We start from the raw sequence: 14,321 nt of genomic DNA, 5'->3' as shown, positions 1-14,321 counted from the left end.
GGATCTGTAACACTAAGTTAGCAATTTTAAATATTCAAAATTCAAATTTAAACTAAATTATCAAGTAGTTTCTGACTTTACAAAATCCGTAGAGACATCTCTGAAGAAATTATTAGTAAAGCATCTGCTGCACCATCATTAAACAAAATTTGCTAAAATTTTATAGAAGTCATATATAAGACTAAATTAAAAATTGCATAACAATTATTTAAAGGATTTTTTTAAACATAAGAAGAATGTCAAGATCTACAAGCCTTAAATAAATAATACATATGCAATTTCACCAAATCATGAGTTCGCTGTTTGACTATTGAAAAAATACAGAATATTCAGTAATTAAAAAAAAATCATATATAAAAAAAATTAACTAGTGGGGCGCATAGTATCGTGCCTTAAGGCAAATTGCTGAAACATCCCGTACCGTAATTAAACATTCAAAGAATGAAATTAATAAATAATTCTTTTTAATAATTTCAAATAGATTATTTATTACATACTGTAAACTTATAAGTGCTTTTTAAATTGTAAATTGTGTACGTTTACAAGAGTTCATTATTTTTAAATTTGACTTGTTTGATAATTTAGATTTTTTTTGACAATTTAGAACTTTTTCAAAATTTTCATCAGAAAGATTATTTGATCATTTTCAAAGAAATCATTTATTTTTAATTTTTCAATATTTAGTTTTTTTTTTGAAAACGATGAAAAATTTCGAAAATTTGAGTTTTTTTGAAAATGTCGAGGACATTTGTTTGAACCATATAAATAAACGTCAATATTGAAAATCTTGGTACGGAACCCAAAAAAAAAAATACATAAAATGTTGTACACAATATTAAAATCTCTATAAAATATCTGATACTTTGATGTATATATGTTCAATAAACATTTTTGACCGCCAAAAATGACATTTTTTTAAACTTATTTTAAAAAAAAATTCGAAAAAAATTTATAAGTTGTTCATTTGTCAGGCAATAAAAAATTCTGTAAAACTGTAGCTAATTAGAAGACATATAAATTTATCTAATTATATAATTATAATTCCTTCTACTAATTTTATCTTACCCAACTCTCCACTGATGATAGTATCCCCATTATCATCATAGATCTTCAAAGACCTCCTCATTTTATTAAATTGCACTTTTTCAAAATAGGATTTGGCCAAAATTTTCTGGTGGTACATCACATAGGCAAATCCTACCAAAAATACAATAACTAGAAATAGTATGGCGACGAAGGCACGAACTTTGTAATCGACGTCTGGTTTTTTCTTCTTTTTTATTATATTTGGCACCATCTGAGGAAAAAATAATTATTAAGAAAATTCATGTTTATTAAATATGATTTTTTATAAATTATAATATTTATTACAACTGTTAAATAATTTAACATCTAGCAATAATAATAAATAATAACATAAATTTAAATAAGAAAGAGTACAAAGGATAGAATTTATATTAAAATGATATCCGTAGTATGGTGATTTAGTATAAAATAAAAGCAAATAATATTGAAAATGAAATTAATAAATAAAATTTCTGAATAATAAAATAATACTAGAAAAACAATAATATGATTTTTTTTTTACTTGTATTTTTTCTCGGAGTAAGCTGGCCAAAGAATTGATGGATGTGATGGAATTTTGATTGGAATTCTCGATGGAATCTCCCATTGGAAGTCCTAACTGGTCAGTCATCCTCAAATCGGCCAATGTTGATATACTTTTTTTTCTTGGCATCCTTAAAGGAGCCCTAAAAATGAAAAAACAAATGAATTTATAATATATTTGATACCTGATGTAAAATTTAGGACACAGAGAAAAAATTTAGAAGCTGAAAATGAAGTATAATAAGAAGTGTAAAACTTATTTAAAAAATTAAGAATGTGATTAGAATGTGATTAGAATATTATTTTAAGAAAGGAAGTGCAAGACTTATTATTTAAAAAATTAAGATTGTAATTAGAATGTGATTAGAATATTATTTTAAGAAAAGAAGTGCAAGACTTATTATTTAAAAAATTAAGATTGTGATTAGAATGTGATTAGAATATTATTTTAAGAAAAGAAGTGCAAGACTTGTTATTTAAAAAATTAAGATTGTGATTAGAATGTGATTAGAATATTATTTTAAGAAAAGAAGTGCAAGACTTATTATTTAAAAAATTAAGATTGTGATTAGAATGTGATTAGAATATTATTTTAAGAAAAGAAGTGCAAGACTTATTATTTAAAAAATTAAGATTGTGATTAGAATGTGATTAGAATATTATTTTAAGAAAAGAAGTGCAAGACTTATTATTTAAAAAATTAAGATTGTGATTAGAATGTGATTAGAATATTATTTTAAGAAAAGAAGTGCAAGACTTATTATTTAAAAAATTAAGATTGTGATTAGAATGTGATTAGAATATTATTTTAAGAAAAGAAGTGCAAGACTTGTTATTTAAAAAATTAAGATTGTGATTAGAATGTGATTAGAATATTATTTTAAGAAAAGAAGTGCAAGGCTTATTATTTAAAAAATTAAGATTGTAATTAGAATGTGATTAGAATATTATTTTAAGAAAAGAAGTGCAAGACTTATTATTTAAAAAATTAAGATTGTGATTAGAATGTGATTAGAATATTATTTTAAGAAAAGAAGTGCAAGACTTATTATTTAAAAAATTAAGATTGTGATTATAATGTGATTAGAATATTATTTTAAGAAAAGAAGTGCAAGACACATTATTTAAAAATTTAACATTGTGATGAAAATATTATGAGTAAAATTATAAATAAATGTTATATACAAATTTGTAATAATGAAATTACAAAGTTTTATAACTGTAAAGTAGCTCATGTTTCCTGGCTATTAAGAAAAAAGTATATCATCTCCTGATTCCTGCTAAAACTTAAAAAATTCCTAAACAAATACATTCAATTAAATATTAAAAATAAATAACATCAAGAATAAAAATATTACCCTTCGTTCCTAAGTTTATAAACCTGATTCATTTTTATGGCAAAATCCAAACTGAACTATTTAAAACTATACTAGAACTATTTTATCATATTGTGACAAACTTAAAACTAACAAGTAGTTGTTATTATTATTATGAATTATTAAAATAAATATCTATAAACTACAAATCTTGAACAAACAGTTTATGATGTGACACTGAGTTCAAAAAGTCAGAGGACAATTGCATCTTCAGAGACAATTGCAACGCACCAGAGGAGTAGTCAGAATTTTTTAGATAAGGGACAAATTGAAAAAATATAATTAAATTTTTTAAATATACAGAGTATATATTTTAAACTCTGTTTAATAAATGACCTTTATATAGAGTTTGAAACAGAACAAAAGTGCTTTACCATGTTTTAGTGTTTTCCGCACTCAACAGAGAGTCTACTGTAGTCAAATTCATTATTCTTCCTAGGGAACCGATTCTCTTCCAGCAAATTGCTGGAACTTCCTGTACCGTAATGAAATATTCGAGAAACTTTAAATGTTTTCAAATATATTTTTTTTAGCTAAATTTCTAAAACTTATATGAAATTATATGAAAACTGTTTTTTATAATCTCTCATACCAGGCAACTCTGCCTGACTGAGATATGAAAATAATGTATATATATATATATATATATAAATAAAAATAAAAAATAAATAAATAAAAAAAAACTCACTTACATACTTCAAAAAAATAATTTCAACTTTGCAATTCAGTTTATATAATTCTTATAAATATAAGACAATGTCCTTCATTATAAATCCGATTAAGTTTTGTTTATTTACTTTTCTGTAAACATATATAAGTTACAGTATTTATAATAATTTATTTAAAAACATTTAATATTCCTCGAATATTTTTACATTGCAGTACGGGAAGTTCCAGCAATTTGCTTTGAAGCACGATGCCATGCACCGCTAGTTACAATTCTTATTAACTACCGTAGGGTAAGTTAAAGTAATCGCAAAAAAATCTAAAAAGAAAATTTTTATATATCTTTACGTTTCGAAACTTTATGAACATTTTGGCATACTTTAAAAAAAAATGATGCATGTGTGTATATATATATGCGGATACAATTTTTCATCGACGATTTTGCAAACACAAGATCAACCGATTTGTATAATTCATACAACATTCGATTCGTATTGATAAGGAGACGTGCTGATTAGTTTTTGGCGAAGGCAGATCTAGCCGTTCCGAAGATATGGGGCAAAAAGTGCCGAAAACGCTAACTCAGTTTTTAAGAGAACGGAGCGTCCAATTTGAATGATTCAAAAAACATTTTACTTGTATTAACAAGTTGAAGAACTGATCAAATTTTCATGAAGGCAGGTTCAACGGTTTTGGAGAACCAATAAAAAAGTAAAAAATAATGCCATTTGGTCAAAAATGACCATTAAACAAATGCACATCGAATTATCAGATATTTTATAGAGATTTTAATAATAAGAACAAATTTTGTTTACATTTCTATAGGTACCTTACTAATGTCAAAAAATTCAGAATGTTCAAAAAAGACTTTTTTTCCAAAAATTTCAAAATTCTCAAAATTATTCTTTTGCAAAACTTTTTTGGGAATTTTATTTTTCCATTTTAAAGTTCCAGCAATTTGCCTTAAGGTACAATGCCATGGACCAATATATTTTTTTGTAGAACCATATGTAGTACACCCATGGTGTTCTCATATTATCAAGTGAACCTAATCTCTTTGTGTGTAATAATGAATGGGTGAGTGACCGACGGTCACATTGTTCTGAAATTGACTAATTTCCTCTTTATGACTAATTTAAATTTCAACCAATTATTTGTATAAATCATCATTGACGATAAAAACATTGTCTAAATTTAATTTCTACTATACATATCTAAGTAAGTATCTAAAGATCGCGGCTTACTACTTTTTTATCTTAGACGAAAATAAGTAGATAACAATTTTACAAGACTGCACTAAAAATTACATTTTTAAAATAATTAATCCAAAAATTATTTTTCTAAAGCTTTGGGTGTACATTTAATTATTCAACCGGACTAATTTCCTCTCCTGAACTAATTTTGAATTACATTCTACATATGTAACAAGTGCGAATAAATTGATGTCTGGGATATCTATTATATATACACCATTTACAAGAAAATTACCTTAACGTAATGATGTACTAGAAAGGAATATGCAGTTATCCTAGACTGTAGGTAGTATTAAAATTTTATATGTTAATTGTTAATATATTATAATTATCGTACCTGGCAAGTTCTTCATCTGCCATCGCCCTCATCTCTTCGGCGTCGGTGGTCATATTTTCGATGCTGCAGAACGGTGAAGGGCTTTCCGGTGAATCTGAGACCTAAAAAATAAAATCCAGAATAAATTAAATATTAGAAAACTGTTAATAATATAGTTGAAACAAAACGACAATCTAACAAAAAATAATATAAACCAAAGTGTTCTGCTAATGATGGTTGAACGTTGTTCTATGGTGATATCTGCTGCATTCTGATGAAAACATTATTTGTTATAAATAAAAGCCAGAACAACTGGACAACAAAAGCATTTGATCAAATTTAAAATTCGCTTTGGTAGACCAATATCTGCTGTTTTAAATAGAAATCACTACTGCATTTTATCAGTTTCTTTAGTACATAGGTTTGAACCCAGTAGTAACTACCCAATATGCATAAATATAGAAAAAAAATGGTAAAATTTATAAACTTTTTACTGAACATACCCACATATGTGTACAAGAGTCAATACTCAATAATTTGTCAATGATGGAACTCTGTTGGATATTAAATAAATGCAAAATCTTATTTTTTGCGTGGTTTTTAATTTAGTTCATAGCAAGTTCTCGATCAAACAAAGACTATGTCTAAACTACATCCAAACCACAGATTACTTCTGTTCTGACACAGATCTGTTGGTTTATTTTGAACCATCACGTGCTAAAAATATCCAGGATGGGATGCACTTAAGAATTGAAGTTCTTATTTTGATAGGGCTCCCAAGAACAATCAGTTTTGAACCAGATCATCGTATTTCTGTAAACACAATATTGTGACGTATTATGAAACAAACAGGATTTTTAAAAAAAAAGTGTCTTTCGTAATGTATTATTTAATTTTTATCCTCATTTTTTTTTATATTATATATATATTTTTTATTGTAGTATTTTATAGACGACTAAGAATGATGTAATGGATTTTTTTGAAAAAATGGCCTTTCCTAGTATATTATTATATTTTTATCTCCATTTTTATTAATTATCACCTAATGGCAATGTCTTTGATTTCACAAATTTAATTAAGAAGTGTTTGCACTACTTAATCATTAAATTATTCAAGCAATCTATTCGTTCAGCAATCAACATTCTGTTTTAGTTCTTCTGTTTTAGTTTTGTTTGTTGTCTTTAAAAATGTTAACCTTAATTTAATGAAGTAAAATGATGTAAATGTTATAGTAAATTTAAAAGTAAAGCTCCTGATTTATGAAACGAAACGTAAACTGAAAAAAATCATAATGGGCAAAAATAAAAATAATGCTTTGGAAAGATAATTAGAGTAGAAATAAAGCTAATCTTTGTACAAAATTTTTAAATTAGTTTACTCAGAGAAAATATGTAAGTATTCAATATCAATCTTATAAGAAACGTATATGGTCGTAAAAATCTTATACGAATTTTTGATAGAATCTTTCTTAATCTTTCTAATAAATTATAAATTCTTATAAGAATCTTTGGATGTATCCTATAATCACGTGAGGAGAGAGAAGAGAACAAGGAGAGAGTGATTTTTTTAGCTAAATTAAAAAAAATATTCCAAAACTTTTCAGAAAAATTTACGAATTTTCTGTCCATTAAAAATACATATAATGTTTTGTGGGTAATATCACGAAGCCCCATCAAGAGGAGGGAACAAGGACTCTAAAAATCCTTGAAAATCGATCACGTGATCATTTAAAAACCCTTTTGATTGTTTCCAAGGCGCTTTACTTAGTTTTTCTTCACGTTATTCCAAAATTAGATATTATTATTATTAGAACATTCAATGTGTATGCCCTGAAAGCGAGGTCCATTTATTCAATTTTTAATGATTTTTAATAAATCGACTATTTTTCGCAGTGCTATTATATTTTACTGATTCAATCATAAAAAATGTCTTGGTGAATCTTTTCCAGAATCCAATCAACACGGCTCCCAAATCATATCCTTCAAACAAATTTTAAATTTTTCAAAAATCGGTACAGTCGTTGTTGAAAATCAAAATTATCAAATTCAGTATTAATAAACATTTTATAAATTACCACTCAGAATACTCGCATTATCAATACTCCAGTCATTACATTAACTTCACCTCAGAATTCGAGATACCCAGCTGTAAGTCTGTAAATACACCCTAAAAGTTGTCTCGTACCATATGTAGGTTTTGAGACAACTTTCAGGGTGTATTTACAGACTTACAGCTGCGTATCTCGAATTCCGAGATTCTTACCTAATTTCAGCTTAAATGACAGGAATAAAAAATTTTATTAGCTCATTGTATGTATCCAGAAAAGACATAAAATTTTGTCACATCTTTTATGACGGAAATAGTCGTCAAACCCACTTAACAGATTGAAGGCCTTTTAATCTACATGGATCATCGTAGATCTACAAGGATCTTTTTACAATAGTCTTTTCTTCAACTTGCCTGAAGGTCCAAAAAATTATTGAGGCTCTCGTCACTGGACATTGCATAACTCCTCTCCATTCTGTCACGAACGTAACGAATTCTGCCAGACGTGACGCTCGGCTCGCGCACTGAGGGCTGCAAGCTCATAGAGCGCCTCTGTTTACCACGAGGAGGTTTCGACATTGTAAACGGATTTTTTGTTAAGGATAGGTCTTTGTAAACGATACACGATAATGTTCTAGATTTATATTCACATTATATACTGTCACAACGTTTTTAATGATGATTTAGAAGTACACCAGCCAGTGTGTACCTAATTTTTGACATCATTCAGTATTTTTATTTTTACACGGATTTTATTTAACAATATCCAGAACCGATTGTTATAAACAAATCACAATAAAGTTCACATTATCTATTTGGTGTTATTAGAAAAAAGTATTTGTTTTTGTAAGAATTTTTTTCGACAGTTTGTGAATATTATTTACATATACACGATCATAGCCAATTTGTGCCTAAGTTATATAGCATTGAAGGGTCAATTTTCGGATAAAATAGTAATATTATGTTACGGGTCTATATTTGTATGAGTTGGTAGTCATTAACTATCAAAAAGCTATGTGGTTGCTGTGCCATCAGGCGTTTTACACTAAAACATAACTTTACTCATGAGTTATCAGTTTTCTATATTAAGCCTGATAATTATATCAATAATGTTGATGTTTCAAAAAGTTTTCTTCTGACTAATTCAGATCCGTCTTTTACAAAAAAAATACAAAGGAGTTTTTTCTTTGCCTTATTTAGGTACTTTTTCAGTTTCTTAAAAAAAATTTGAATGAAAGCTTTTTGTTAGTTTTTAATTTTGACAATACTTTTAACTCCCTGTTCACTCCCTTAAAGACTAAAACTCCTGTTAGGCGTATTACCTAACTTTACTCATGAGTTATCAGAAAGTTGCATTTAAGATAAAATTGTTATTTGAAGTTTGTGCAGTTTGGAGGTTAGGTTTTATGTGTGAAACGCCTGATGGCACACATAGATTTTTGAAAGTTTATTCATACCAATTCATACAAATATAGACCCCTAACAAAGCGTTACCATCGCATTTTTATTTTATCAGAGAATTGAACCCTAAATATTATTATTATTATTTGTATATATCATTATTATTTGTATTTTTTAATTTTGCTGTAAATATTTTAGTTTTAAATTTATTTAAATATAAATATTCAATGGTACACGATTATTTTCTATATTAAATTTTCACATTCAATTTTTTTTTTAAATTAATTAAGTTTATTGTTCATTTAATCATCATTTTTTTCTCGCACTCTTTTTTAGTTTATTCAAAATGTGATATTTTTATACTTTATTTTATTACAATTCTTATTATTGTAAAATATTATTGCTTTATTATTGATATAAGTATTTTTTAAATTTCGTTAATATTTTGAATGTGGGCTAAATATTATTTTTAAATGTGGACTAATTTTTTTTTTAATGAAATGAATATTTTTTCATCATGCAATTTAAATATTTTTGAAAGTGGGATATAAGAGTATTGGTTATTAGATTTTAATTTTTTTTAAAATTAAATAATTATTGTTTCCAAAGGTTATAATTTGTTTTAAAATGTCCTTATCTCAACGTGACTCTTTGTGGAATGAAATTTGTAAATACTGCGATATATTTCCTCGTAAATATGTTATTTAACATCGACGACACATTTATTTAATGGTATTAACATTGCGATAAATAAACTGCACGAAATTGTACCATTTAATAATATTCACATGTTCTAAAATATAAAACAAATTTTTAAAAATATAGATTTAGTAGCCGATTTTCGGATAAAATAGAAATGTTATAATAACGCTATGTTACGGATCTATCCTCGTATTATTTGGTAGTAACAAACTGTCAAAAAACTATGTATTTGCTGTGAGATCAAGCGTTTTATACATAAAACCTAACTTCACGCATGTGTTATCAATGAAACATCAAAAAGTTGCACTTGTGATAAAATTATTATTTGGCGTTTTGTAGGTTAGGTTTTATGTGTAAAGCGCCTTATGACAGTTCTTATTACCAATTCATATGAAGATAGACCCGTAATATAGAGTTGCCATAATATATATATATATATATATATATATATATATATATATATATTATTGGAGAATTGGTCCCAAAGTCTATAAAATTAATTGAATACAATAGTATTTAAATAGTAACTGTCCAAGCTCAAATTCTTGCACATAAGTGATTTTTGTAATTGTCTTTAATTTTTTTAATTCTGTTAAGTTCGTTTTCAAATTTTATTTTTTTCAATTTAATCTTTTTTTAATAATTTTCTCGTTCTTTTTTCTTTTAATAAAATAAATTTATATATGATATGTTACCATACATATTAAATTGAAAATTGAATAATTTTAATTTTAAAAACTTGTTACATTTTGATGAATATAGGCAAAATGATCAAAATAACAAAATATTATTTTATATATTCATGGAGTGTTTTAAAATATATAGATTAAAATATTATTTTCACGAGATTCATTGATTGTAGTATAAATATGTTATTTAATTATTTTATCGAACTATAAGTATATTTTAGTTTTCAACTAACAATAAGCAACTTTTAACCACTTGCAGACAGATATAAAAAGTTTTATTTATACATATTAATTATTTGTGATACTGTTTTTCATGAGCCTCTTTATTTTTATATAATTTTTTATGTATATTAATTTTGATTGCGACACATTATTTAGTTCATTTTTAATTAATTTAGTTCAAATTTTAACACACCACCACACATTCTCTGACAACAACTGACTAATATAATATAATGTCGTCTTCTAGTATTTGATTCGCGAATGTTGATTACTAGATAAACAAACTAAAGTCAAGAGAATCATTATCATTGTTGAATGTGTGCAAGAATATGATTGATGTGTATTCACACATGTGTGTAAAGGTGTGATTGCATGTGTGACAATGTTTGAGTGTGTTGCATGTGCACACATTCGTAAACTTGTGTAAATATGTAAATGTGTGGGATTTAGAATTGTATCAGTGTGCCTCGGTCGAATTAATGAATTAGAGTCGACTTGATGTTTGAAGCAAATGTATGTTACGCGGGTCAAACGTAATATATAAAGGTCTCCTCTGAGGTCACTTTAATATTTCGAGCGATTTTTATACTCACAAGAACTAGTTGGTATTGGTATTTTGCCTTGAGGCAAGTTACACAAACTTCTTGATATGTGTAAATAATCGACTTAATCAATAAAAAATAAATTAATTTATGAGCGATTAAAAGTATTCCGAGTGGATTTATTACACATAATTGAAAACGAACGAACACGTTAACTCGGAGTATTTTTTAAGAGCGAATTTTCAAAAATTAATAATTTTTATAATTGAACTAGGTTTCCGTGGAACTTTAATGGTTTAGTATGTTCATTAAGACCAAGTACTCTATCGTTATACCAAGTAAATCGTCGAATTTTAATTTTAACAAACCTCAAAAAACTACTCATTTTCTCAAACTTTGATGAATTTTTAAAATTGAACTACTTGTCGTAAGGCCGTTATATTTCAGTAAGTTCTATAAGACCATGATATGTATCGCCAAAAAAAGTTCCATAAAAATTGGCTTAAGTTTTTTTTTCAACAGTTAATTACAAAAAAACGACTCGGTAGATTTTCACCTAAAATGAATCAATATAATTCCCAACTAATATCTTTCGAACAGTTTTTGATTTTTCAAAATCGGTATGAGCTTAAATGTGGACAAAAAGTTTAACACTTTTTTCCAAATTACAAAGAAACGGCTCAGCAGATTGTCGCACAAAACTGACAAACGATAGTCTTCATCGAGATACATCAAATGGCTTTTAAATTAAGTTTGAAATCGGTACAGGCGTTTTTGAGCAAACGTCGATGTAAGATTTAATTTTGACAAACGCCGAAAAAACGATAATAACTTTTGTAAACTTTGAAGAATTTTTGAAATTCTATAAGACTATGGTATCTACCATCAAAAAAAATCATAAAAATCGTTGAAAAATTTTTTTTAACACTTTATTACAAGAAAACGGCCTGGCCAATCTTTACCAAAATATCTTTCGAACAGTCTTTGAATTTTCAAAATCTATTCAGAATTGCGGGCTAAAACGTAGACAAAAAAATTTCACTTTTCTGCTATTTATAAAGAATCGATCGTCGCAAAAAACTGACAAACCTCGTCGAGATACATCGAATGTCTTTTATATTTTTGAAATGGGTCCAGCCGTTTCTGTGAAAATGTCGATTTACGCGGAAAAATCTGTTCACACACACACACACACACACACACACACATATATATATATATATATATATATATATACATACACATACACACATACTTTTGTCAAATTTCGTCTCATTCGATTCAGAATGGCTTGAAACGTCAAGAAAACATAAAATTAGCGAATCGGATTTTTTTATGAAAATAACCATCTTTTTCGGGAAGTTAATAATGTGGGAGAACTAACAAAATTTTAAAAAAATCAACCCTATTATATGTAAGACTAAAGAAAACTATGATTTCCAAATTGCACAAAATCACGATATTTGATATAATATCGTACAGATATCGAGAGACCAATATAATTATCATTTAAGAGTAAATATTATTTTGATGTAACGCGAAACTAGGAAATGTTTTAAGTTCTAAAGACAAATTTTTTATGTAAATAAACATGTTTTCCAATCTGTGCGATAACAGAGCAGAGTTGATAATAGTAGCACTAGTGTACAAATTGTTCATAAAATAAAATAAAAAAAACGATGGTAAAATTAATAATGCAATTTTCTACTAAAGCAGGAATGTGATGGCGATGCTATATTTGTGGGATATATAATGGTATGAGTTGGTAGTAATAAACTGACAAAAAGCTATTATTATTTGAGAATAATAATAATATTTCAAGTTCACGTATGTGTCATCCAAGAGACATCAGAAAGATGCACTTACGTTAAAATTATCATTTAACATTCGAGCGTTTTGGAGGTTAGGTTTTATGTGTGCAACGCCTGATCGCACAGCAAGCACATAGCTTCTTGACACTTTATTACTACCAACTCATACCAGTACAGACCCGTAACAAACCATTACCATAACATACCTATTTCATCCGAGAATTTGCTCCTATATCTTTAAAATTCTATCATTGAATTCAGTTTACACAATAGAATAGAAATATTTTAGATATTGGCTCCCCGTCTAAAAATAGAGCATTATGATTCTATTAGCGACCAAATCAAAATCATTAGGAATATTCTACAAGGCTCACCTTGAATTATATACATATATACACGTATGTATACATACTAAAACAAAAATGGAGACATAATATTAAACTAAATATTTAAATGTTTAAACTAATAATAATCCAGAAGCAAATATAAATTGCATGGTGATATAATTCTTGGTTTGTGGGGTTAGAATTATATAAATATAATTAGCAGATGAATATTAAAAATAAAAAAATGCATTTTATCACCATTTTGCCCTTAAAATATAGAAAACCCTCAAATTAAATGGTTTGGTGGGGCCACTATAATGTTCTATATTCTTAAATGAAATATTTTTCATTTATTTAACGAGGACGACATTTTCATATAAATTACTAACGAGTAATAAATAAAAAAATGTATTAATTTATAGATTAATTTTTAACGATTTTTTCCGATCTATCAAGCCACATGCATACATTTTTAAAGTGATTTATTAGAAAATGTGTTTTTAATAATCGCTGCATTCCCATATTTTGTTCTAAATTTATTCTTATGATTTTCTGTTTGAAAAGCACTTTATATATTTTTCATATTTAGTTCTAAATTTATTCTTATGATTTTCAGTTTGAAAAGCACTTTATTATATTTTTCATCCAATTAATTCCATGAATAATGACCAATTAAAAAAACCTCAATACATATAATAAAATCGATTAGAGCAACTCGAGAGAAAAATTATTCTTCGTAATATAATTACGAGGTGATGTCATACATTATATTGGTTATTATTATTATTATTACTATTATTGAACTCATATTTTAAAACTTTATAGCATCTCATTTAAAAAAAAATTATTTTATAGATCAATTATCATTTATCTCTATAAGGATAATGAATTAAAAGCTTTATTAAATGGTTACGTAATTGTTTGAATTATGTAAAACTAGTATAAGATTACTAATATATTTTATATAAGTTACATATAACTAAAATAATTTTAAAAAAAATATACCCAGTATAAGAAAATATTTATCTCTATAATAATAATAATAACAATAGTGCTGCAGAGTCAATTACAACTAAATAAAAATATTTAAGTTCTTCTTGGTAGACTTCGTATTTTTTTAAATTGAAAAATACACAAATATTTTTGTACTTCGATGGACAAAATGATCTTTTATTATATCGACATATTGTATTTTATTTTTATATTTAATTCAACTTAATTCTTTGATCAAATTTATCTAAAGAAAAATGGATTCAGATTTTTTTTTAATATAGATGTCGTTATTTTTATATAAACAATTTCAGATAATTTTCAACAATTTCAGAGAATTTGCATAATTTTCTAACGATTTCCAATATTTTCA

General features: G+C 26.3%; 1 protein-coding gene across 1 annotated transcript in view; it reads right to left on the bottom strand.

Annotated features, from left to right (window-relative positions):
* LOC113377753 (myogenesis-regulating glycosidase-like) overlaps nt 1-14,321 on the bottom strand; it is a 41,256-nt gene that overhangs the window by 13,190 nt on the left and 13,745 nt on the right. The window contains exons 3-5 of the mRNA XM_026618171.1: nt 5,241-5,341; nt 1,589-1,751; nt 1,066-1,297 (exon numbers count right to left, since the gene is read on the bottom strand). Of these exons, the coding sequence (XP_026473956.1) occupies nt 1,066-1,297; nt 1,589-1,751; nt 5,241-5,341 (496 nt within the window). The remainder of the gene's footprint in view (nt 1-1,065; nt 1,298-1,588; nt 1,752-5,240; nt 5,342-14,321) is intronic.

Source organism: Ctenocephalides felis, unplaced genomic scaffold, assembly GCF_003426905.1.
Source record: "Ctenocephalides felis isolate EL2017-DRISC unplaced genomic scaffold, ASM342690v1 CF-g0.4_SCAFFOLD_00845, whole genome shotgun sequence".
In the NCBI taxonomy this organism is placed as follows: Eukaryota; Metazoa; Arthropoda; class Insecta; order Siphonaptera; family Pulicidae; genus Ctenocephalides; species Ctenocephalides felis.
Note: the sequence above shows the minus strand (reverse complement) of the source record. Positions and strands in the feature narration are given on the sequence as shown.